The following is a 25,825-nucleotide window of genomic DNA, read 5'->3' on the forward strand; positions in this document are numbered from 1 at the left end:
CCACCCCACCCTGAGGTCTGTCCTCAGCTAGAAGAGGTGGCAGTGTGACAACCTGAAGGGCCAGCAACCCAGCCAGGAGCACAGCCAGGGGCACAGCCAGGGGCACCTGCCTTCTGCCCAGCCTTCTGGGGAAGGAAGAACAGAATTCCTGATGAATCGGGCTCTCACCTCTTGATCTGCTCCTCGATCTGTTTCACCAGTAGAGACTCGCCACCGCTAAGTCCCCCTGGGCCTGGTGAAGCCCTGGGGGCCCCCTCGACAGGCTCACCGGCCCCATTGAGTTCCAGCGAACGGCCCAGAAGGGAACGCACACGCTTGGAGCGCATGTCCAGGATGGTGTCTGTGTAGCCCACCTCTTCCAGGTACCTGTGGAAGCAGAGCCATGGCAGGTAATACATGAACTGAGCTGCTTCTGACTGCTGGGGCCACGCAGAAGCCGGCAGCCTTCTGAGGGCCACCAAAGAGCAGATGGCAGCTTTTCAGAAGCAACCCCTGAGCAGCAGCTTGGCTTCTGATACTTATCAATGGAAGCCCTGGTCCCCATGCACGGCGCTACGGCACACGGTGTCCCCAACATGTAGGGGAGAGCCCACGTGCAGGAACAGCCAGATACGCGTCCACTGATGGACGCTAGGCAGAAGGTGACAAGGCAGAGTGCCACAGAGAGACGGCTATGACCAGCAGCACAGTGAACATGGTGGATGTCCATGTTCCCATGTGAGTCGGGTTTTATAAGAATGGGAAGAAGAGTGTGATGGTGTGTGTATGTTTTCATCACACAGTCACACCCTTGTGCTCGCTTCCTGGACGCCTAGAAGACAGACATGAACTGAGCAACAGTGACCTCTGCAGGGGAGGCTACAGACACAAGAGTACACTGTTTTTTCTGCAGTACTGGGGGGATGAACCCCAGGGCCTTGAGCATGCAAGGCAAGCGCTCTACCGCTGCGCTACGTCCGCAGCCTGCGGTCTACTTACTTCTACATCTGAGCATTTATTACTTCTGCAACTTAAAAAACTGAAGCCAGCTGAGACTGGCCTAAAGGAAAAAGAAAAAGAAGAGAAGATCAAAAAGTCACTCATGGGCTCTGTGCCCCACAGCTGAGGGACAGCAGTGCCCACTGCCCTGCTGCAGGGCCCTTGGGATGCCTGTGCCCTTCTTTGCCTCTCCTGCCTCTGCAACGCCTGGGTGTGGCCCAGGGGACAAAAGAGGTAGAGAAGAAGCCTGGCAATGTGGAGAGTGAGCTCTAGGGGTGAGATGTGGAGAGTGAGCTCTAGGCTGAGATGTGGAGAGTGAGGCCTGAGATCTCACTGTGACCCTCCATGCATTTATCAAACGGTCTCGGCACCAATGAGAAGCAGGGGCAAGCCAGCAGTTACACTGTACAGGTACCACAGGGTACCAGAGTATACAGGGACATGAGTATAGTGCCAGGCCCACGCTCCCATGATATTTGCTTTACAACCCTCTGGGGTTCTTTAAGCTAGCAGTGGTTTGCAGATAATGAGCTGAAGACAGTGAAGGTCTGTCACTCATCTTACACTCAGGTTTTTTTTTCTTTTAATTTTAGTTTTATTCCATATATTTTTTATTTACATTTCAAATGATTTCCCCTTTTCTGGTCCCCCATTCCCCGAAAGTCACATAAGCCCCCTACACTCAAGTTTTAAAGTAGCTCTCAACACACCTCAGGATGGATTGGCTCTGGAGATCTCCAGCTCTCCAGTGGGGTGCCTATTACAGAGTGGTGATTTCTGTGGTGCTGTGGAGAGACTCCAGGGCCTGGTCCGCAGTAACTAAGGGCTCGGCCCTTAAGCCACACACTCCACTCTTAACATTATGTAATCTAGCTAATTTGTATGTGGGAGTTGACAATACTTAGGAAAAGCATTACAAATCACAGGCACAGTCTAAACCTGGCTCATCCACAGCACGGAGCACACCACCTGAGGGACTCCCAGTACCTCTGCAAATGCTAAGACTGACAAAAGAACAGGCTCACATTCCTCAGAAATAAGATTATTTACTTCTAGGATGGCCTAAAATGCTAAAATCTTTACAGTAATTAAAAAAAAAAAAATCCAGATCTGGTTAAAGACTGGCAGGCAACTGATTCTGTGTTGAGGCCCTTCTCCAGTCAGGAGGCAGGCCAGCCCACCTCTCAGAGGGCAGGCCAGTAGAGCTTACCCTCTCTGGGTTGATCCCACAGCACCCAGCTACACTACCACTATTATTTAACTTCCCTCTACTAAAAATATTTTCCCCCAACAGTACTCTTTTAAAAAGGAAATATCAGAGAGGCATACAGGGTCAAGTTTGGGGTACGTGTGTTAGAGGGTGTCCCCTGCTGCAAGCTTTTCCTCTATTTCCCACTGAGAAACAGGTCATTCAGGCTCTGTCTGGGTGGAATCCTGATAGTTCATGTCCCAGCAGGGACAGGAAGGACTGTGGAGTCCTTGGGCCTATCTCCTGAGCCAAGAATGCTGTGAAGTCTCATGTCCCATCCTGTCCCTCCCCTCCCATCACTCACTGTCGCAGAAGCTGTCGCCCCTCCTTCCACACCAATGGGCTGTTCTCCAGTGTGACCGACTCTACAGGGCCATTGGAAACTAGAGAAAGAGAAGAGGAGATTGTCTCGGTCAGGGCACGACACTCTCCCGTCTCCCCTCCATTTTCTCACATCAAGTCTGAATGAATCTGCCACCATCAAGGGCCTGTCCCCATTTCCCAAGTACTCTCACCCACACTCCCTCCGAGTGAGTGACTCCTGTCCTGGAAGCTCTCCTCAGTGAGGCTCCTGACTGGCCCCTGCCACCCACCTGAGCCCACATGAGGACAGCAGGGCTGTGCCTGCACACATGGCTGCTGCTGCTTTCTTAGGCACACAGTGGGTAGCCTGGCTCTACCGCAGGAGCAGCAGGCTGGAGTCGGTCGCTGTGCACTTCCTGAAGCAGCCGAGCGCCAAGGGTCGCCGCTGGGAAACCAGCTGTGCGGTGCTCATCAGGTACCCACTGGACATCCACCCACAGGCCTGCCCGAATGCCTGGGCCTGGGCCACCCCAGGCAAGAGCTTACACCTCGTAGGAGAAGCACGGCATGACATGACGACCTCCCTTAGCCCTGCAGGCAAGCACTCCACAGAGCCCTGGGACCAAGCTCCCAACAACATCCCTGGCACAGCCGTGCACACCGGTGCCCTTGCCACTGGGCCCACCTGACTAGGCACTAGTGTCCCCTGAAGACATTCCCTCACTCCCATGGGTATCTGTTTCCTCCTTCCAGAAGCTTAAGCTGACAGTGCCCAAGGAATAAGCACACATCTATTCTGCTCTGTGACAGGAAGCCAGCGCCTCACATATCAATTTGGGGGGGGAGGGAGGGTGGTAAATGACTGAATGACAACCCAGTGCAAACACCGCCTCTTCAATGAGGTTTTTCCTACACTTTCCAGAGCACACTATAAATAGTTACACTGACTCTCCTAACAGAAGGATGCAAATGCTGGCCATCCACCATCCTGGGAGGACAGCAGGACGGCAGACAGGTAAGGCTGGACACAGTCTGGCACAGACCTGGTGGGAAGAGACCCGAGGATGCAGCTCCCCCAACCCTATGGATAGCAGTCTACAACTTCGCTATGCCAAGCAGCGCTCAGCTGGTGCTGGTGACGGAGGACGCCAGGGTGGGTACCTTGTTCTGACAGATCTGCCTTCTTCTCCCCCTGATTCAGGTCTGTACCAAACTTCAGTTTATGATATTTGGCCCTAAAAGAACAAATAACAAATGAGTAGAGAGAGGAGAGTAGACAGGTAAGAAACCACCTCAGGAAGCCCAGAGCCTCCTCCATCAGCTCCCTGACCCACAAGCATCAGCTCTAGGGTTCACGGTTGCCCTCCCTCCTCCTGAAGCCTCAGTCCCTCCCAGAGCCACAGCCAGCAACACCATCAGACTATGGCAAAACTAAGCAAGATAGCCACTGTCCAGAACCGGAGCACATAGTAGGTTTGCCAAAGCCCTAATGCTGCTACTGACATCTGAATCACACTCACGACAAGCTCCCCTATACACTCCTAGGGACGATGGGAAGAGGACAGCAGAGAAACTTCCTTTGCTGGCAAGTGTAGTTAGCAGCCCACCACCCTGTGAGAGCAGCAGCCTCTCCCGGAGGAGCAGGGCTCACCTCTCCTGCTTCAGTGCGTACTCCAGCATCTTGATCCGCCGCACCAGGTCCGTCTTTAGATTCTCTTGGCCTTTCCTCTCACCCTGGAGGAAAGCCACCTGAGCCTGGGACAGAAAAGGAGGACAGCAGGTTCGGGGCAGTCTCCCTCCTTTTTAGGCACAGCTTCAGCACCCCTCTACATCAATGTCAGGGTTCAGTGAGAAGAGATGATGTGCTGGACCTGCCTCCAGGGTCTCTAGGTATGTCACCCACAAAAGAGCTCAGTCTATAATCTCAGCAGTCAGGAGGCTGAGGCAGAGGGATTGCTATGAGTTCAAGTCCAGTGTGGGCTAATACTCTACCTTTAAAAAAGGGGGTCGGGGCCTGGAGAGATGGCTCAGCTGTTAAGAGCACTGGCTGCTCTTCCAGAGGTCCTGAGTTCAATTCCCAGCAACCACATGGTGGCTCACAACCATCTGTAATGGGATCTGATGCCCTCTTGTGGTGTGACTGAAGACAGCAACAGTGTACTCACATATGTGTACACACACACACACACACACACAAACATACACACACACAAAGGTGAGGAGTCACCTTTAACCCATGAAGTTCAAACAGGGACAGCAGGGCCCGACTTGGTTGTAGCCTTTTAAGGAGTTAGGTCAGGGATGGTGTTGGGGGGGTGTTATTAACAGCTCTGGACTCCTCCCCACCCCCATCAACTGCTGTCCCTATGGTTGCTGGTGGAGGTGGTGTCCCCACTATTCCTTCAGAGCATCTGTTGCTGGGAAGCGTAGGAAGCTACTTCTGGCACTCGGGGACAAGAGTAGGAGGCTGGGCTCCGCTCCCACTGAATGCAGAAGAAGCTGTTTGAAGCTTTATGCCGCCCAAGGCATGAGAAGATGTGCCACAGACATGGCCTACGGTTCCTGTCAAGGCATGAGAAGGCGCGCCACAGACATGGCCTACAGTTCCTGTCAAGGCATGAGAAGGCGCGCCACAGACATAGCCTACAGTTCCTGTCAAGGCATGAGAAGATGTGCCACAGACATGGCCTACGGTTCCTGTCAAGGCATGAGAAGGTGCGCCACAGACATGGCCTACAGTTCCTGTCAAGGCAGGAGAAGGTGCGCCACAGACATGGCCTACAGTTCCTGTCAAGGCATGAGAAGGTGCGCCACAGACATGGCCTACGGTTCCTGTCAAGGCATGAGAAGGTGTGCCACAGACATGGCCTACGGTTCCTGTCAAGCTCGTCTGTCTGCCTGCTAGCCTGAGCTGCCCCAGCAGGCTCCAGTCCGTCGACATGTCATTTAGAGACACTGGACCAACTGCCTAAGGCAGGTTCCCCAGTCATGTCTGAGGGCCTTCTACCAAAGCCCAGAGCCTGGCGCCCTTGCTGGCTTTCTCAGCCAGGCTTCACCTTCCAGTCCACGGCAGCCTAAGAGCCAGGCCTGGCTCTGCTGCACTGGTCTGCTGCAGACATTAAGGCAGTCAGGGTCTTCCTCTGCTAAGAGAATGGAGCACTGTGGGCACTGTCCTCAGATGCAGCTCCGCCTGCATGAGGGCTGCTGTGTCAGTCCCTGCCTCTGCCTCTCTTCATTTTCTTTTCTACTAATTCCATAGCCCAGCTAGTTAAGGGGACCTAATCCTTGAACCCCACCCCCAAAAAAAACCAAACCATCATCAGGAAGAGAGCATGGGAAGCCAGACCCTTGCAGTAGTCTGTCTTCCTGGGGCTCTACTTCCTGAACATCAAAGATCTGCTTAAGTGCCTCCAGGGCTCCCCCAAAAGCTCACGGCTGACCAGGCTGACTCCAGGCAGTGTCCGATGTCCAGCAATGTTGCTCTTTGTGCCAGCAGGGCCCTGGCCCATCTGCCCTGTCCCTGGGCCCCAGGCTTGCTGTCTCTCGTCTCCATTTGAACTCGGGGCTAATAGAGAACTGAGGCTAACCAGAAGCTAGGTGAGAGGACGAGGGAGGGAGAGAGCTGCAGGCAGAAGACAGAAACAAGGCAAGGCAGCCTGAAGAGACTCTTAGAACTGCATCAAAGGCTGCATCAGAACGAGAACGAGGCTTGAGGAAGGAGACGGGAAGAGCATGGCCACCAGGATGAACAAGATGTCTACTGGAAGGGCACAGGAAGTCCGCAGAAGAAAACTACAACTAGATGTGCAAGTTCCCAACGCCATTACAGCTGCAGTGGAGAGAACTAAGTGTGAATACAGCAAAGCTCAAAGAGGAGCCACCCCGTAGAAGGGGTGCTTACGGAAACCCCAGGACGGGGTGAGCATGTTAGCATGGTGACCTAGCATGCATGCAGTCCTAAATGTGATTTCCAGTACCACATAAAACTGGGTATGGTGGCATTAATACCCAACCACACATGAATAAAAAAAATGCAATGAAAATGTTTTTAAGGCCCAGAGCAACTGAGAATGGCTGAGTGGGGCCTCAGCAACACCCTCTACTCTCCTGCCCTCCTCCCAGTTCCTCTGGTAGAGACGAGGAAGGAGAACCCGGAAGATGTGGCTGAAGTGTCTTGGATCAGTGGAATCCCACCAAAAACCAGGAAGCGCTGGCACTAGCCTGTCAGTCTCCTGCATGAGGACAGCAGGCGCCCTGGGAGCTGAAGGGCCACGCCGTCCATCCACAGGAGCCACACTCTGAGATCTGACCTGGGGCTGCCATCTCCCCCAGGCTAAGTCCTCCAGCGGCAGGCCTTCCAGTTCTCAGGCTCCCATCAGTGTGTGGCCTGGAGCCTATAGCTCGCACAGCTCCAGGCAGGGAGAGCTTCCACAGGAGGCGGAGGGGACGAAGGGACTGCACAGTCCTTTTCCTGAAGTCTTATCTATTCTCTCCATCTCAAGAACATCAGGTTCAGACCTCTCCCCAAGAGCTCCCTCCTTAGAAGCACACAACGGAGCCCCACAAACGACTTTATGCATGAGTGCTAACAGTTCTCTGCAGTCTCCTGATGGTCTAGAAGCTTCTGAAGGGCAGAAGCCACCTACCCCAACACATTTCCACTTATTATCCCAGCGCACCTCCACCTCCTCTCCGCTCTGAGCTCTGGAGTCTCTTGGCCAGCCCTCTTCCTACCGCTAAGAGGCCTACTGGGCACTGACCGCACGGTGGGCCTCTTATCAACAGCAGCCAGGGCCAGCTCCTCAGGACCGACACTGCCTGGTCAGGAAGTTCTCAAGGAAGCTGCCCTTCAGAAGGTGTGAGTGCTGGGTAGAAGAGAGTTATGTGAGCAGGGATGCTGCTTGTGAGATGTGTTGGTGCACACCCATTACAAAGGATGGGGCTACTCCTGTAATGGTGCAGGATTCTAATTCTAGCACTCCAGAGGCTGAGGGCACAAGGACTGTGAGTTCAAGGCCATCCTAGGATGCAGAGTAAAGACCTGACTCAAAAAAAGGAGACAGATGAGGTACTGAGTACCTTTAATTCCAGTACTCAGGAGCCAGAGGTGTTGGGGTGCAGGGGACGAGTCCAGGGGAATTTAAGGCCAGTCTAATCTACCGATCTATATATGGAATTGCAATACAGCCATAGCTACATAGCAAGATCCTGCCTCAAAAATAAGCAAGCAAGTAAATAAATAAAAAGAAAGAATAAAAGAAGAAAAAGAAAGAAAGAAAGAAAGAAAGAAAGAAAGAAAGAAAGAAAGAAAGAAAGAGAGAGAGAGAAAGAAAGAGGTGTGTGGGCCAAGGAGATGATTCAGAGACTAAAGAAGCCAGCCGCCAAGCCTGCTGCCTGAGTCCCATCTCTCCTCGGTAAAAGGAGAGAATTAACTCTTGCAATTTGTCATCTGATCTCCACAACAATGAACACCTTTAATCCCAACACTCAGAGACAGAGGCAGGTGGCTCTCTGTGAGTTTAAGGCCAGCTTGGTCTACATAATGAGTGCCAGGACTACAGTGGTTGATCTTGTTTTAAAACAAAATGATAAAAATAAATAAACAAACAAACAAATAAATAAAATGCAAAAAGTACAAACAACAGAGCCATCATCCTTTTATAAACACACCCACTCCACTATCCCACATCACTCTCTCACAGGATAAACACTGCCAGCAAAGCCCTACCTTATGTGTGGACACACACGTGGGAACCCCATTCCTCAGGACTCTCCACTTTGTTTTTGAAACAAGGCCCCTGGAGCTAGCTCTCTCTCATGTGTGTTCTCTGACTGTGTGTGTGTGTGTGTGTGTATGTGTGTGTGTGTGTGTGTGTGTGTGTGTAGGATGACTAGCCAGTGAGCGCCAGGAACCTACCATGATGGATTACAGTGTGTGCCACCAGTGTGGCTTTCTCATGTGGGCTCTAGGGGATCAAACAAACTCAAGTCCGCATCCTTCGCAGCATGTACTTTACCAACTGAGCTGCTCTTGAGGCCTCAAAGAGCATTTTGGGCAGGGGGAAAGGTGGAAATAATCCTGAAAATCCTTTGACAAGGGTCAAAATAAATAAGCTATGGTGAATACTACCCAAGTTATCAAAAATAAGTACTCTCTGTGCTGATGGGGAAAGGGAACTAAAATGTATGACTTATGGAGTGTCAACTGTGGTATATTCTAGCACATTCCAGGCATGTATACACACACACACACACACACACAAGAGACCCTGATGTTTGATATTTGACTTGTAATGTAACCAAAGTAGCAAAAGCAGGAAGTTAGGGACACTAGAGCCTTACGGAGTATTCTCTGTGATTCCACAGTAGGTTACTCAGTGAGTGGAAAGGCCGCTCATTAGGAGGGAGCACATACTGTAAAGTCTGAGTGGAGTCTGGGCTACACAGCAAGGATGACACCGTGGATGCTGTCGGTTGTACTCCTGCCAAGCTCCAGAGGCCAAGGCTCAGCCCGCACTCTGCTGCAATGGCTTGGGTGGCCTGGTGAGCCAGGCCTCTAAGCTTGCCTAGAGACTGTCCTCACCTGTTCTCAGTGCCAGAGAGGGAAAAGACACAGGTGGGCACTGCCACCACTGCTGTGATCCTCCATAGCTCCCTCCCTGCTTACTACAGAAGAGAGGAAGGGATACCATTTCCCCTCTCAGAACGCCACGAGAATTAAATGATAGCATTTAATATCATAATACTTAATACAGTGTCAGGCACATAATATGCCTGACTAAATAGCAGCTGCTATCCGATTGCTGAGTGAGGTAATGACGTGGGCCCTGCCTACATAATGGGGTATTGAGAAGATCTGAGGAGACGGATGCTGGGTAAGAGCCCGAGTTAGAGTTGGGCACAACACGAGGAGCACTTACATAAGGATTTCTCTCAAGGATGAGAGCTACATACACAAACGTCAAGGGCTCTCGGCAGTCACCCCGTGGACAAAACCTGCACCAGTCACTTAGCTGGGGCTCTATTTCAATCTGACAGGAAAAGCACATTGGAAACAGAAAGATGGGTTGCCAGAAACCAAGCACTGACTGTTTCTGTTAATAACATCCCAGCCTAGCAACCATTGGACTCCAGGGGGCCATCCCTGAAGGTCTTGAAGTGCTCACCTTTCTGACCCCCTACATCTGAAAGGTCACTCTCCACAAGCAGAACCTTGCTCAAGGTCACAGCGCCCAGCCCAACTTCTACTTCCCGAACTATCTATCACCTGGCCATTCTTCTCCACAAACCATGAGTCCCTTTACAGGACCTTACACAAACACTTCCCTCACGGAGTCCCTCCTCATGCTCTTTCTCCTTCACTCACGATCCAAAGGCACCTCATTCCTCTCCACCGTGTGCATGCATCTCAGGAGCTCCTGTCCGCACACTGGATATACCCAACAACCCCCCACTACCGCTCAGTGCTTTCTTCGAGCTAACATCCCCAGATCTTTCATACCGGACCTCTAATCCCTTCAAGCACCCAAACTGTCGCTTCCCACTCGCAAGCTCTCCTAGGGGAGCCGAAGGTATGTCCTCTGCCCTCTCCGTGATTCCACCCAAACGATCGCTCCCCTACTTTGTAGCCACGCACGCCCAAAGTGTCCTTGGACACCCTGGGATCCCTCCCACCTCGGAAGCCCTCGCACTGCCACCTTTCAATTGCTCCCGGCCAGCCACTCCCCCAAGGTACACCATCCCAGCCTCCAGCCTTCCTCTCTCCACCCCTGCACCCAGTGGGTGTTGAGAGCGTGTTACCCCACCAGACACCGAGTCCACTCCACCCTGACGGCCAGCATCTGGTTAGGATCCGGAGGCAAATGTGTTCGCCCAGACCCCATCCACTTTCTCAGCACTCTGGCCCCGAGGAGCCCCGAGGAGCCCCGAGTCGCAACGCCCAGACTGTCTGGGCTCGGGCCCGTCACTCCCACTCGCGGCTCCCGGCGGACCCGGCCCGGCCCGGCCCGCGCCCGCCCCGAGGCCCCGGGGACCCCGCCGCCGGCCGGTCGCCGTCCCTGCCCGCCCCCTCCCGGCCGTCCCGGCGGCCATTGCTCCAAGATGGCGGCGGCGGCGGCGGCGGCGGCGGCGGCAGCGGCGGGTGAGGCGAGGCCGGGCCGGGCAGGACTGGGGCGGGGGGCGCGGTAGGGCGGCGGCGTTGCTCACCTGCAGCTCGGCGCGCTCGGCCTCCCAGCGGGCCTTCTCGGCTTCGAAGCGTGCCCACTCGTGCTGGATAAAGTGCAGGATCCCAGGCAGGCTGAGGGGCTCCGGGCCCGCTGTGGGGCCCGGGCTGCCTCCGCCGCCACCTCCTTTACCTACCGGGGCGGGCCCAGGAGCAGGGCTGGAGGCCGGGGCCGCCGCTGTCGGGTTGGGAGCCGTGCCCGAGCCCAGAGGGCGGCAGGAGGAGGCGGCCGATGCGACCGCGGCGGCCGCTCGCTCCTCCATCATGGAGGCCCCGGGGCCGGCCCGCGCGCCCGCTGTGCCTCGCGCGCCTGCGCGGACGCGCAGCTTCGCACTTAGACACCCCCGCCTCGTGCGCGCGCGCGCGCTGGGCGAGCGAGGGGAGCGGAGGCAAGCGCGGGGCTGGGCGCGAGCCTCGCCCACCCGGGTCGACCCCGGCGGTGCGCGCGGGCGGGGGTGCTGACAGGGAGGGGCTGCCTCAACGGAGGCTAAAGGACCCAGGGCCCCTCGCAATTGTCTCCTTTGCGGGAATGAGACCAGACCGGACTTTTTTTCTGCCTTCTCCCCAATGTCAGAGTCCTATGCCCTCCAAATGCAAATACACCCCATCTCTTTCACTTACTGGAAAGAAAAAAAAAAAGACGACCTGAAGTAGGGAGTGGGCTCTGTCCCGAGGAAGTCGGTTGTCATAGTAACCCTATCCAACCTGGAGGCCCCTTCCACCCCCTTCCCATTTTGCATATGTGGCGATCCCAAACCTCTACTATCATTGCACTAGGAGGAGGTTGCTAAGGTAACCCAAGTCCCTGGTGGTTCTTCTGACCCTATCCTCATCAGTTACTATAGCAACCTCCCCTCACCTAGTGCTCAGGTAGAAAAAAGACCCAGCCCCAAAGACATTCCTCTAAGAGGAATGCCTCCGCCCCACTCCTCCCCCAGCCAACCCAGTTGGCATTACCATGGTAACCATCTACCCTTCCCATATGGACAAACCAACCAGGTGTTTTTATTTAGAAGACAAGTGCTGCTGTGGGACAGTTGCTATGGTTACAGGGCCTGGACCATTTCTAGAGAGATGAGAAACAGTCAAAGCTATGCCCTGGTTACTATAACAGGGCGAGCTCCTACCGCCTGGTGATCCTAGGAATCAGGTCCAGTAAGATAGGGGATGTTTAGGATTAGCTCCAAAGGATGCATGTGTCTAGGGAAGAGGTTGTCATGGTAACAGCTGCTTCTGGACACCATTATGAAAGAGGGATAGTTACAGCTTACAATTGATGACTGCTGCCCTGCACTCCACTCCTGAGGCAGCTGCGGTGGTGACCAAGCTTTATGGACTTCAAACGGACAAAAGAGTCCGTGACTTCATAAGCCGCTTACATGGGTTGGATGAAATTGCACGTTGTTGTGAGGAGTTGGCTCATTTGATATTTTCTGGTTCCTCCTTCAGCAGGGCAGATGCCCCAAGGTGAAACCACTCTTCTTGATCACCCTCAGCCTGAAACCTAGGGAGGTAAGAGTCCCTTGATGTCACAGTAATCACACGGAGAACTGCCCTTTCCGTGTCCTTAAAGGCTTTCCCGAATAGGTCTCCGTTTTGTACCTACTGTGGTTGATAAGGCTCTGGCGAATTCCAAGTGAGACACTTACATACACTTAAATTTTTTCACGTTTGTTTATCGGGTGTGTTGTGATCATAAAAAGACAAAGAAATATAAGAATATTTTCTATGGCGGTGTGGTGAGGTGTGGGGAGGGGGTGCCTCAGCGGGCCCACGCCCAGGCATCCCTTCCCGGGGGACCAGCCACACAACCGTGTAGCATAGAATAGAGTTTATTCAGGGCCTGGGGAGGGAAGTCAAGAGGGTAGTAGAGGGAGAGAAAGGCAGAGGAAGGAGAGAGTAGAGAAGCAGAGGCCAGTGGAGGGGGGGAGGGGATGGGGAGAGAGGGGGACAAGGGACAAGAGAACAGAGTAGGAGAAGAAGAGACAGAGGAGGGGCAAGCCCACCTGGGTGTTGCCAGGTAACTGTGGGGTGGAGCTTAGAATCCTAACAGTGTGCAGTGTGGCGGTCAGAGGACAAGCAGCTGGACTTGATTCTTTCCTTATATTGTTTGGGTCCTGGAGTCGAAACTCGGGTCTGCCTTGGTGTCAAGCACCTGCTCGGCCATCTTTTCTTTCTTTTCTTTCTTTCTTTCTTTTTTTTTTTTTTCAAAACAGGGTTTCTCTGTGTAGCCCCAGCTGTTCTGGAACTCACTCTGTAGACCAGGCTGGCCTTGAACTCAGAGATGCGCCTGCCTCTGCCTCCCAAGTGCTGGGATTAAAGGTGTGCACCATCACTGCCCAGCTACTACTGGGCCATCTTTAAACACTGTTTTGTTGTTGTTTGTTGATTTGTTTGTTACACACACACACACACACGCACACACACACACACAGTCTCATGTAGCCAGTCTGGCCTCAAACTCAAGCACTGGTCAAGGATGACCTTGAATTTCCAATCCTGCCTCCACCTCCCAAGTGCTGGGATTACAAGCATGTAACACCAGACCCAGCATACATAATGTGTGGGGAGGAACTGAAGACTGGGAGGAGCTCAGCCTCTCTCTCTCTCTCTCTCTCTCTCTCTCTCTCTCTCTCTCTCTGGTCCCTGACCACTTTTCCTAGGCAAGGCCCCCTGCTCCCTGCTGGTCTCCTACCTTACCACTAAGTTGTATGCGCCTGTCTTCTCAGCTCTGCAGAACACAGAAGCTGAGGTTGGACCTGCGGAGACAACTCTGCTGGTAGAGCGCTAGTGGATGATGGTGGTGTGCGCCTGCGCCTGTAACCCCAACCCGGCCCTTGCCTTGTGGCAGTCACCCCTCAGCTACTTACCTAGTTCAAGGTCAACCTGGCCCACATCAAGACCTTGTCTTGAAAACAAACAAACCCAAAACACCCTGGCACAAAGTACCTACTTGGCTGATATGCTGACTTTCGGCTGGTAGTCACATGTCACATTCAGCTCTGAGAGCACCCATCAGCTCGGCTGTAGTGTATGAATTGGGAGCTGGGTGGACAGTGGCATACGCCTGTAACCCCAGCAGTCAGAAGACAAGGGGTTCTTAGTTCAAAGCCAACCTTCAATACTTAGTGAGACCCCCATCTCAACAAAAGTTTCCTAGGAGGTTTTGGTTTTGAGACAAGGTCTGTGTACCCCAGGCTGGCATCAGAGCCACAGAGACGCCTCAGTCTCTGACTCCAGGGTGCTGGGATTGAAGGTGCTTGCCACCGGCTTACTAGTTTGAAGCCAGCTTCTCCTCGCATCAAATCCCATGTCCCTTTTCTCAGATGTATGACTTTAAACAAGTGACCTCCCCTCTCAGTGCCTCAAGTTAACGTTATTTAAGAGTATGAGTATTTTACCTGCATGTATGTCTGCGTACCACATGCATGCCTGGTGCCCACAGAGGCCAGAAAGGGCACCAGAGCCCCTGGGACTGGAGTTGCAGAGGTTTATGGGCAGCTGTGTGGGTGCTGGGAATTGAACTCAGGACCTCTGGAAGAGCAGCCAGTGCTCTTTGCCGTCTCTCCAGCCCTGCTTTGTGTTTGTTTGGGGTTCCCCCTTCTTCGTGATTGAATTGCGTATTAAACATAAGATATCAGCCAGGCGGTGGTGGCACACGCCTGTAATCCCAGCACTCCGGGAGGCAGAGGCAGGCGGATTTCTGAGTTCGAGGCCAACCTGGTCTACAGAGTGAGTTCCAGGACAGCCAGGGCTACACAGAGAAACCCTGTCTCGGAAAAAACAAACAAACAAACACACAAACAAACAAAAACAAACAAACAAACAAAAAACCTAAGATATCTTTTCACCTTATGCAATTATGCGGCTAAAAGCCACACCCCCAGGGGACCCCTTGATGGTGAGTTTTAGACTAGCCCTCTGTCTTGGGTAGGGTTTTTACTGCTATAAACAGACACCATGACCAAGGCAAGTCTTATAAAGGGCACCATTTAATTGAGGTTGGCTTACAGAATCAGAGGTTCAGTCCATTATCATCAAGGCAGGAGCATGGCGGCATCCAGGCAGGCATGGTGCAGGAGGAGCTGAGAGTGCTACATCTTCATCTGAAGGCTGCTAGGAGCAGACTGACTTCCAGGCAGCTAGATAGAGGGTCTTAAGCCCATGCCCACAGTGACACAGCCACTCCAACAAGGTCACACATCCTAATAGTGCCACTCCCTGGCCCACGTACATACAAACCATCACACCCTCTACTGCAAAGCCATGCCCCCAGCCCTGTTTTAAATATATATATACATATATAATATTTATACATATATATAGCCTATAGCCCTGGCTATCCTGGAACTCAATCCATAGACCAGACTGGTTTCAAATTCATGACCATCTTCCTGCCTCTGCCTCCTGAGTGCTGGGGTTAAAGGGAAGCCACTGTTGTTTCTTCCCTCCATTTCCTCCTTTTGGATTTGTGTGTTTTGGTTTGGTTGGGTTGGTTGAGTTTGGCGTGGATTTTTGAGACAGAAAATCTCACCACGAGGCTCATGGCTGCCTTGAATGTCCCACCGTGCTGCCCCCTCTCCGAGGGATGCCTTACAGGATGTGCTGTGGCTTTTAAAAACTGTGATCTTGCCGGGCGGTGGTGGCGCACACCTTGAATCCCAGCTCTTGGGAGGCAGAGGCTGGTGGATTTCTGAGTTCGAGGCCAGCCTGGTCTACAGAGTGAGTTCCAGGACAGCCAGGGCCACACAGAGAAACCCTGTCTCAAAACAAAACAAAACAATCCAGGACTAGAGAGATGGCTCAGAGGTCAAGCACTGGTTACTCTTGGAGAAGTCCTGAGTTCAAGTCCCACGATAGCTCATATCTCATCTATAATGAGATCTGCTGCCCTCCTCTGGGTTGGAGCCATATATAGATATAGATAGATATAGAGAGAGATTATGTGTATATAATAAATATATTTTTAAAAAATTGTAATCAAATATACCTAAAATCAAATGCATCACCGGCACACACGCAGTTCAGTAGTACGGAGTACATCTACAACCGTGTAACTGCAGAAAGACCGACAGTCCAAGGCTGGCCTCTGCCGCATAGCCTGGGACAATGTGTGAAACTACACAGTCCTCTAACCACCCTCACATTGTTAGGCAAATAAAGTGCCTGAAGTGTTTCACCTTGCAAAGCTAAAACTGGGTGCGGGGGGTTGTACTTAAACTGCCTTCCTGGATCCACCAGGGCGGGGCTGGGAGTGCGGCTCAGTGGTAGAGCTTTTGTCTAGCTTGGGGAGGGCCCCAGGTTCAAACAGTTCACAGCGCCCCCGCCAGGTTCTGGCGGCAGCCAGCATTATGTGTTCATTTGCAGGGGTGTTGGGTTCAATTTTCGGTTTTAGGTTTAAACAGGCCCTCATACATTAATTTAAGGACTCACTGTGTATTTGAGTGGAAACGGGGACCACCCCCCTTCCCCAGATGATGTGACGTTTTCAAGTGGTCTGCCTAGGGCAGGGGCATGAGCCAACCTAGGAATCCCTGGAGGGCCTGAAATCAGACCCAGGAAGAGGCACTGGGCTTGATGGTGGGGGATGCTGACAACTCCCTTTTCATCCTGTCTCCCCAGGATGCCCTGGACGCCCCCGCTAGGGTCTGACGTCAGGCCCCATGCGGCTCACTCGCTGCTGGGCTGCCCTGGCAGCCGCCATCATCCTCAACCTCCTGGTCTTCTTCTATGTGTCATGGCTACAACACCAGCCCAGAAACGCCCGGGCCCGGGGTCCCCGCCGGACTTCTGCCATTGGTCCCCGAGTCACCGTCCTAATTCGGGAATTTGAGGCTTTTGACAACGCGGTGCCAGAGCTAGTGGATTCCTTCCTGCAGCAGGACCCAGGCCAGCCCGTGGTAGTGGTGGCCGACACACTCCCTTACCCACCCCTGGCCTTGCCTCGCATCCCCAACGTTCGCCTGGCCCTGCTCCAGCCAGCCCTGGACCGGCCAGCGGCGGCCTCGCGCCCGGAGACCTATGTAGCCACCGAGTTTGTGGCCCTAGTGCCTGATGGGGCGCGGGCCGAATCACCAGGCCACCTGGAGCGAATGGTGGAGGCGCTCCGGGGGAGCAGCGCGCGCCTGGTGGCCGCCCCTGTCGCCACCGCCAACCCAGCGCGGTGCCTAGCACTGAATGTCAGCCTGCGGGAGTGGACTGCGCGCTATGGTCCAGCGCCCAGCGCGCTCCGCTGCGACGCTTTAGATGGCGACGCCGTGCTGCTGCTGCGCTCCCGCGACCTCTTCAACCTTTCAGTGCCCCTGGCGCGGCCGCTGTCCACCAGCCTCTTCCTACAGACCGCCCTGCGTGGCTGGGCGGTGCAGCTCCTGGACTTGACCTTCGCCGCAGCGCACCAGCCCCCGCTGGCCACCGCCCACGCGCGCTGGAAGGCGGACCGCGAGGGGCGCACACGGAGGGCGGCGCTGCTGCGCTCGCTGGGTATCCGCCTGGTGAGCTGGGAAGGCGGGCGGCTCGAGTGGTTTGGCTGCAGCAAGGAGAGCGCGCGCTGCTTCGGTACAGTGGCGGGCGACACACCCGCCTACCTGTACGAGGGCCGCTGGACACCACCTTGCTGCCTGCGCGCGCTGCGCGAGACTGCGCGCTACGTGGTGGGCGTGCTGGAGGCGGCGGGCGTGCGCTACTGGTTGGAGGGCGGCTCCCTGCTGGGTGCAGCCCGCCATGGTGACATCATCCCTTGGGACTATGATGTGGATCTGGGCATCTACCTGGAGGACGTGGGCAACTGCGAGCAGTTGCGAGGCGCCGAGGCTGGCTCCGTAGTGGATGAACGCGGCTTCGTGTGGGAGAAGGCAGTGGAGGGCGACTTCTTCCGAGTGCAGTACAGCGAGAGCAACCACCTGCACGTGGACCTGTGGCCCTTCTACCCCCGCAATGGGGTCATGACCAAGGACACTTGGCTGGACCACCGTCAGGATGTTGAGTTCCCAGAGCACTTCCTGCAGCCCCTGGTCCCCCTGCCCTTTGCGGGTTTCATGGCACAGGCCCCTAACAACTACCGCCGCTTCCTGGAGCTCAAGTTTGGGCCTGGGGTCATCGAGAACCCGGAGTACCCCAACCCTGCACTCTTAAGCTTGACAGGCGGCTGAAGCTCGGGTACCCACTTCTGGGGCTAGGTGAACAGCAGGGTACAGGAGTCTGTTCTTTGCCTTGGGTTCTGCATGGATCTGAACCAGTTTGTGACTGGGCAGTGGGGCTGTGCACTGGAGGGAAAAAAAAAGGGTGAACTAGCCAAGGAAGATTGGAGGGAGCACAAGACAAGTCCAGCTTTGGCAGGAAGCAGAACCTAAAGACTGGAGCAACACTTAGGTTCTTAAGCCTCGAGACGGAGCCCTCCTAGTCCAGCCTCACGAGGGAACAACATGGCGGCATTTGATGGAAAAGCCCAGTGATTTGAGTCCAGTCTTTAGGGTTCTGCATAGTCTCTGCCCTAGCCCTGGGAAAGTGAGGTCTGGAGAACAGACCAGCCAGCCTCAGTCTACCACATACAACTTAGGCATCCCTGGACCAGTTAGTTACCCAGTCTCTGTTTCACTTGAGATACTGACTGCATCCATTGGTGTTTAGAATCCTCAGGACTCTTAGCTCTAGTGCTTGCTGTTTCCACTAGAGGGCGCCTCTGTGCCACTTCTTTTAATGTTTGATGACCGCTGTCGGTGGCTCTGCTTCCTCGCCTTCATCTCTGGTTTTCCTGGGAGTGGCTCTGGGAGGTGGGACAGCACTGGCCACCTCCTCTCTTCCCTGAATATTGGCACTTTTCTTTGAGAGTGCTGCTTGATGTATCTGCTGCTTCTAACCCCATCTTGCTCTTGGAAGACTGGCTGGGCTCTGGTTTGGGATCTGCCAATGTATTTATTACCTCTTTCTTTCAGTCCGCTGCGCCTGTTCACCAGCCCCACCCCCACCTTCCGGGAAGGGACGAGCCTTCTCCACAGCTCACTTTTACGAAGAGTTTGCTGTCACACAGGAGTGACAGCTGCCATTACATCCATTTTCCGGGGAGGAAAACTGAGGCCAAAATGACGGTTACTTGCCAATAATCAGATAGTTTAGGGGACTTGAATTCAGGTCGCCGTTTCAAGGCCCACAGTTCGTTTCCTCTTTAGGTCGCGCTGTAGAAATAGTACCCAAGTGGAGCCTTGCAGTGGCTGTGCCACTTAAACGGGTTTTTTAAAATTCTCATTTAATTATGCATATAAATTATGTTCAAACTGCTAGTACCAGTCTGTATATTGTTAAATAAGGCTTAAATTATGCTCCTTTAAAGTTTAAAAATTCAAGATAAATAGAGCCTTTTGTTTTCTTGCTTCATTTTACAGCTTGTTCCACACACGCCCTGTATTTACACACACACACACACACACACACCACACACCATGCACCCCATTCATTTTACTTGGAGGAACAGGAGTTTGAGGCAGGGTCTGTTTAAGTTTCTAGCCCAGACTGGCTTCAAACTTACGGTCCTCCTGTTCCTGCCTGTGGAGTGCTGGGATTACAAGTGTGCACCACAGCATCTGGTCCAAAGGAGGATTTTTTGTTTGTTTGTTTGTTTGTTTGTTTTTGGATTTGGTTTTTTGTGAGACAGGGTTTCTCTGTATAGCCCTGGCTGTCCTGGAACTCACTCTGTAGACCAGGCTGGCCTCCCAGAGTGCTGGGATTACAGGCATGTGCCACCACCGCCCCGCCAAAGGAGGATTTTTGTTGGCAGTCCTTGACCCAACATCCATCCTTCCTACGGGAGGCTAGCCTGCAAGTCGTAGTCCTCCCTCCTCGGTCTCCCAGGTGCTAGGATCATAGGTCTTGTGCCACCACACCCTTGTCCTGACTTATTTGTTTGTTTACTTTAAAGCTCAGGAACAGAGATGTTGGTATCAGGTTTTTCTAGGCTGCGCAGGGCTTAGACTTGGTCACCTGTACCACAAAATAAAACCTCATAAAGAACCCAGGAGGCAGAAGCAGGAGGATCTCTGTGAGTCAGCCTGGTCTACAAAGCTAGTTTCAAGTGCTGGGGCTACGCAGAGAGACCCTGTCTCTAGAAAAGGAGAAGGGAAGTCCTTTAAATATTGTAAAACGAAAATTTTTTAAAGACAAAAAACAAAGATCAGGCAGTGGTGGCGCACACCTTTATTCCTAGCACAAGGGAGGCAGAGGCAGGCAGATGTCTGTAAGTTCGAGGCCAGCCTGCTCTATAGAGCGAGCTCCAGGACAGCCAGGGCTACACGGTAACACTGTCTAGGAAAACAAAACAAACAAACAGAAAGGAATAAGGTAAAAGGAACTATTGAGGGACATCCCGAGGTCACGACTGAGCAAACCCTTCCCCACACAGTCATAGGGCCAGCAAGATGGCTGAAGCGGCACAAAGGCCTGCTGGCACGCCTGCCAACTGGGCTAGACCCCAGGTCCCACTGGTGGATGAAGCATGGATGCCTTCCCCAGTCCATTTATAAAGAATATGGAAACTTACTTCACCAGTTACCAGCCAGAAGAGAAATTATTTCTACATTTTAATAACCTATACGTCAACATCAGACCAACTAAGCGTGATCTTCCTCGCAGGTGAAAATACTGTTGACCTTCACCCCACACTGAAGTCTCCGTTGTGAACCCAAGGTCTGCTGTGAGACTCTAATGGCCTCTGGGTTTTCCAGGAAGTGTAACAAGCATGTAAAACAAGGAATCTCGTGCCTGCCAGTGTTCATTAGAAACTTGGCCAAGGCTTGCCTATCACATGGGAAAATCTCGTGGCCCACAGCACTTGGTAATTAGCCACCGGAACACCTTCCAGCACATTGGGAGCTGCCAGTTTAGTGGGTACCAGTGTTAGACTACCTCCTGGGGCATCGAGAAGGGGAGCCCACACACGTGCATAGTATTACAAATGTCCTTTGGCTGGGACGGTAGTCAGGGAGAGCAGTAGAGTGCTCGCCTCGTACGACTAACACGTTAGGCTCAACTCCCCATCACTTAAGGAGGTGGTGGCAGAGGCAGCAGGAGCTCAAGGGCAACCTTAGATGCGTAGAAAATTCTAGGCCAGCCTGGGCTACAGGTTGAGTTCTCAGCCAGCCTAGGCTACAAAGCAAGACACTGTCTCAAAAACCAAAACAAAAGCGGACCCAAGAGACTGCCAGGTAGATACAGGTGTTTACCTCTGGGCCTCTAGGCCTGGGTTTGAGGCCCACAGCCCACACAGGCTGGAAGGAGAGATCTGAGATTCGTCTTCTGACCTCCAAATGCAAACACGCATGCCAAATGCACAAAAACAACCAAGTGCGCTGGGCGGTGGTGGCACACGCCTATAAACCCAGCACTTGGGAGGCAGAGGCAGGTGGATTTCTGAGTTCGAGGCCAGCCTGGTCTACAGAGTGAGTTCCAGGAGAGCCAGGGCTATACAGAGAAACCCTGACTCCGGAAAAAGCAAAAAAAGAAAAAACAAATAAAAAACCTGGCAAGTGTAAAAAAATAATAAAAAGTACCAAAATAGCTAGAGTAGGTGACAGGTTAGTAACAGCGGTGCATGGAGTGGGGTGGGGGCAGGGATTGCATTAATATGTCCTGAGATGAAGAAAGACCTAGAAGATGTGGGCCAAAGGTGTCTGGGGGAAGGGACAGGCAGAGCAAGGGCTCTGGGACAAGGCTAGCCTGGCGTATGCAAGACATGCTTGCCACCAAACCTGAAGACCTGGATCCCACATGGTAGGAGAGGACGCATTCTCTGTCTCTCTGTCTGTCTCTGTATCACACACACACACACACACACACACACACACTGCTGCACTTGAATGTGTAGGAGCAGCACACACATACACTTGTTTTTTAAGTAGAGGGAGTAGAGGAGAGAGCTAAATTTGGATATGATCAATATATATTCTATACATTTAAGAAATTGTCAAAGAATGCCGGGCAGTGGTGGTGCACACTTGGGAGGCAGAGGCAGGCAGATTTCTGAGTTTGAGGCCAGCCTGGTCTACAGAGAGTTCCAGGACAGCCAGGACTACACAGAGAAACCCTGTCTCGAAAAAACAAACAGAAAGAAAGAAAGAAAGAAAGAAAGAAAGAAAGAAAGAAAGAAAGAAAGAAAGAAAGAAAGAAAGAAAGAAAGAAAGAGAGAGAGAGAGAGAAGAAAAGAAAAGAAATTCAAGGTGGCTGGGCAGTGATGGTGCATGCCCTTAATCCCAGTACTTGGGAGGCAGATCTCTGAGTTCAAGGCCAGCCTGGTCTACAGAGGGAGTTCCAGGACAGCCCAGGCTACACAGAGAAAACCTTGTCTTGAAATAAAAATAAAAATAAAAAACACACACGAAAGAGAGAGAGAAAGAAAGAAGAAAGAAATTCAAGATCATTTTCAGCTACAAATAAGAAGGAAGCTTGGTAATGGACATCTGTAACCCCAGCACTTAGGAGGCTGAGGCAGGAGGATGGAAAATTCAAGACTAACCTGAGCTAGCCATCACCTATGTCCTACTCTCCCTTCTCAAAGGCAGCCCACTCTGCAACGATTCTGAAAGCACGGATGTAAGGCTATTGTCCAACCACGTCACAGGAGTCCCCTGCTTACTCCTCTTCTGGGGCAAGGTCTAATGTAACCTAGGCTAGCCTAGGACTCACTGGGAAACCTAACACTCCCGACCACACACACACACACACACACACACACACACACACACACGCACACACACACAGAGGGAATGGCGATCAGAGGGCAATATGCAAGAGTTGGTTCTTCCCTTCATTCTGTGGATCCTGGGGATCGAACTCAGATCATCAGGCTTGGCCGCAAACACCTGTACACACTGAGTCAGTTCACTGACCCTAGGCTGTTATTTTGACTTTGTAAAGGTTTTACATGTATGTATGTTTTGCTCTTGTGTATGTATGTGCATTGTGTGTATGTGAGTGTGTGTGTGTGTGTGTGTGTGTGTGGTACCTGCAGAGGCCAGAATAGGGCCCAGATCCACTGGGACTGGAGTTACTGACTTTTTGTGAGCTGCCGTTTGGGTGCTAGGAACCAAACCCAAGTCCTCTACGAGGTCAGCCAGTGCTCTTAACCACTGAGCCACCCCTCCAGCACCTCCCACAGTTTTTGTTTTGAGACAGAGTTTCAGCCGGGCATGGTAGTGCACGCCGGTAATTCCAGCACTTGGGAGGCAGAGGCAGGCGGATTTCTGAGTTCGAGGCCAACCTGGTCTACAGAGTGAGTTCCAGGACAGCCAGGGCTACACAGAGAAACCCTGACTCAAAAAACCAAAATAAATAAATAAATAAATAAATAAATAAATAAATAAATAAATAAATGAGACAGAGTCTCATTCTATAGTCAAAGAAGTCTGTACACTCATTGCCATCGTAGCCTAGCCTTCGAAGTGCTAGTGCTGCGCTACTTTTTCTGTGTGGCCCATGTACTGGGGAGCCTTCTGCCTCTGCCTCCCACATGCTGGGATTACGGGCACACCACACCCCGCCCTGTTTAAAAAAATCCTCTTGCACTCTATTACCACTTAATAAGATTAGGACTTAACAGAAAGCGTTAAAGACATCAGTTCCATAAGGGTTCAACAGTAAGTTCATTAGTAGTGTTTGTGTACACCACAGGATGGGCCACGGAGCAGGGTGTAGACCGTAATGACCACGGGGAGTAGCAAGCAGAATCACACTGGAGAGACTTAGGATTCCTTCACGCTAAGACCCAGGAAGATCCGGGAAAACAGAACGAGTCAACAGAGCGCCTAGCATGGGGAGGAAACTGGTGCTGGACCGCAGCAGAGCTCACAGCCTGCAAGCACGCAAGGTTTCACGGGTCAAAGCACACAGGAGGCTGAGGCCACAGGAGCCACGCAGCGGGACGCTGAGTGCCACGGCGGAGCTGGGTTTCCAAGACGGAGGAGCATCAGAGAGCAAGTCAAGGTCAGGCAAGCGGCCGGGCCTTTCAGTTCTACCGCTGGGGAAGGCGTAAGCAGGAGAGTTGCTTTGTTGGAGGTCAGCCTGGGATACATAGGAAACTCTGCCTCAAAAATCCTAACACGGGGCTCGGAGTGAGGATGGCTCAGCAGTTCGGAGCACTTGCTGCTTTTGCAGAGGATACGGGGTCCCATGCCAGCACCTACATGGTGACTTAGAACCATTTGTAGGTCCAGTTCTAGGGCTCCACGTGCCTCTTCTGACCTCTGCAGGCACCAGGCACACGGCACACTGCACACGGCACCAGGCACACGGCACCAGGCACACGGCGTCGTGCATGCGGGGCATTGATACACATGAAGTAAATCTAAAAACAAGTCACAGAACATGGGGCTGGAGACATGATGGCTTAGCAGTTAATATTTGCTGCTCTTGAAGAATTGGGCTCAGTACTCAGCACCCACTTCAGAGTGTTAACACCTGTGTAACTCCAGGTCTAAGGTCGTCTCTGCAGGTGACACACCACACACACACACACACACACACACAGCATACATCCACATAGACAGATACACATAGAAATGAATATTAGGCTGGACATGGAAGCAGAGGCAGGTGGGCCTCTGTGAATTCAAGGCCGCCAGAACTACGTAGAGACCCTGTCTCAAAATTCCAAAAATAATAATAATAAAATAAAAATTAAAATTAAGGGCTGGAGAGATGGCTCAGCGGTTAAGAGCACCGACTGCTCTCCCGAAGGTCCTGAGTTCAAATCTCAGCAACCACATGGTGGCTCACAACCATCTGTAATGGAATCTGACCCCTCTTCTGGGGTGTCTGAAGACAGCTACACTGTGCATATAATAATAAATAAATCTTTTAAAAATTAAAATTAAAAATAAAAACAAATTTTTAGCGATGGCCCACACTTAAGAGCACTGGCTCGTCTCCCCCAAAGAACCTGGATCAATTCCCAGCATCCACACTGCAGCTTAAAACTGTCTGTGATTCCTGTTCTACAGGATCTGTTACCTTCTTTTGGCCTCTGCAGACTCCAGACGTGCACATGGTAGAGATATTCAGGCAAACCTGACTTAGAAAAGGATTGCAGGACCTGGAGCAGTGAAGGACATCACAATAAACCCACAGAATCAACTAACCTGGGCTCCTGGGGCCTCATGGGATCGAATTGCCAACCAGGGAACCCGTGCAAGGCTGCCCCAGGCCCTCTGCACAGGTTGGTCCTGCAGCTCGGTCTCTCATCAGACTCCTAACAGTGGGAAAAAGGGCTGTCTCTCACTCTGTGCCTGATTTGGGGACCCGTTCCTCCTGCTGGGTTGCTTCATCTAGCCTTAACAGGGGAGGAAGTACCAAGTCTTACTGCAATATGATATGCCATCGCTGGTTAATATCCGCGGGGAGGCCCGCCCCTTTCTGAAGGGGCAGTGGAGTTGGGGGAGGAACCGGGGACAGGGGAAGGCGGGGAAGCTGTGGTCAGGATGTAAGAATTAATTAACTAACCAATTAACTAACTTATTAATTAAAACATGCTAAACCAGACTTGGTGTCATGTACTTTTGATCCTATCACTCAGGAAGCAGAAGCAAGTTCAGGACAAGCTGGAGCTGCATAGAGAGAATTTGTCTTTAAAAAAGAAACAACCTAAAAGAGCAAAGTTATTTGGATAGTGAGAGTTCAGGCAGGAAGTCACAGTGGTAAATGAACTTTCTAGAAGTTGTATAAGACACCTCCCACCACCCCACTGCTGGGGTGAAGCCAACAACCACATGTATATTAGAAAGGCTCCACTACTAATCCACATCTTTAGCCCCTCACTGGGGGATTCTAGGCAGGGGCTCTACCACTGAGCCACGCCCCCAGCCCCTCAGCAGGGATTCTAGGCGGGGCTCTACCACTGAGCCACGCCCCCAGCCCCTCACTGGGGGATTCTAGGCAGGGGCTCTACCACTGAGCCACGCCCCCAGCCCCTCAGCAGGGATTCTAGGCGGGGCTCTACCACTGAGCCACGCCCCCAGCCCCTCCCTGGGGGAATTCTAGACAGGGGCTCTACCACTGAGCCACGCCCCCAGCCCCTCACTGGGGGATTCTAGGCA

General features: G+C 52.6%; 2 protein-coding genes and 1 long non-coding RNA gene across 6 annotated transcripts in view; 2 read left to right on the top strand and 1 right to left on the bottom strand.

Moving 5' to 3' along the window:
* Strn4 (striatin 4) overlaps positions 1-11,063 on the bottom strand; it is a 26,360-nt gene extending 15,297 nt beyond the window's left edge. For both annotated transcript variants that reach the window (XM_052172172.1, XM_052172171.1), the window contains exons 1-5: positions 10,736-11,063; positions 4,182-4,285; positions 3,692-3,765; positions 2,532-2,610; positions 169-366 (exon numbers count right to left, since the gene is read on the bottom strand). In XM_052172172.1, coding sequence (XP_052028132.1) covers positions 169-366; positions 2,532-2,610; positions 3,692-3,765; positions 4,182-4,285; positions 10,736-11,017 — 737 coding nt within the window. In that variant the 5' untranslated portion in view covers positions 11,018-11,063. The remainder of the gene's footprint in view (positions 1-168; positions 367-2,531; positions 2,611-3,691; positions 3,766-4,181; positions 4,286-10,735) is intronic.
* Positions 5,150-5,356, top strand: LOC127676294 (uncharacterized). The gene is made up of 2 exons (XR_007975823.1): positions 5,150-5,245; positions 5,291-5,356. It is a non-coding gene; the product is annotated as an uncharacterized LOC127676294 (long non-coding RNA).
* Positions 10,616-19,100, top strand: Fkrp (fukutin related protein). 3 transcript variants are annotated; one of them, XM_052172173.1, is made up of 3 exons: positions 10,616-10,670; positions 12,201-12,263; positions 16,374-19,100. In XM_052172173.1, the coding sequence occupies exon 3, from the start codon at positions 16,415-16,417 to the stop codon at positions 17,897-17,899; it is 1,485 nt and encodes a 494-aa protein (XP_052028133.1). In that variant the 5' UTR covers positions 10,616-10,670; positions 12,201-12,263; positions 16,374-16,414; the 3' UTR covers positions 17,900-19,100. The 3 variants fall into 3 exon arrangements, with proteins under 3 accessions (XP_052028133.1, XP_052028134.1, XP_052028135.1); XM_052172174.1 differs by having other exon boundaries at positions 12,204-12,263; XM_052172175.1 differs by lacking the exon at positions 12,201-12,263 and having other exon boundaries at positions 10,627-10,670.
* The last annotated feature ends 6,725 nt before the right edge of the window (positions 19,101-25,825 follow it).

Source organism: Apodemus sylvaticus, chromosome 1 (genome assembly GCF_947179515.1).
Source record: "Apodemus sylvaticus chromosome 1, mApoSyl1.1, whole genome shotgun sequence".
Classification (NCBI taxonomy): domain Eukaryota; kingdom Metazoa; phylum Chordata; class Mammalia; order Rodentia; family Muridae; genus Apodemus; species Apodemus sylvaticus.

Bases quoted from the DNA above. Each gene is read 5' to 3' on its own strand.
- Fkrp (XM_052172173.1), top strand. From the start codon at position 16,415: ATGCGGCTCACTCGCTGCTGGGCTGCCCTGGCAGCCGCCATCATCCTC.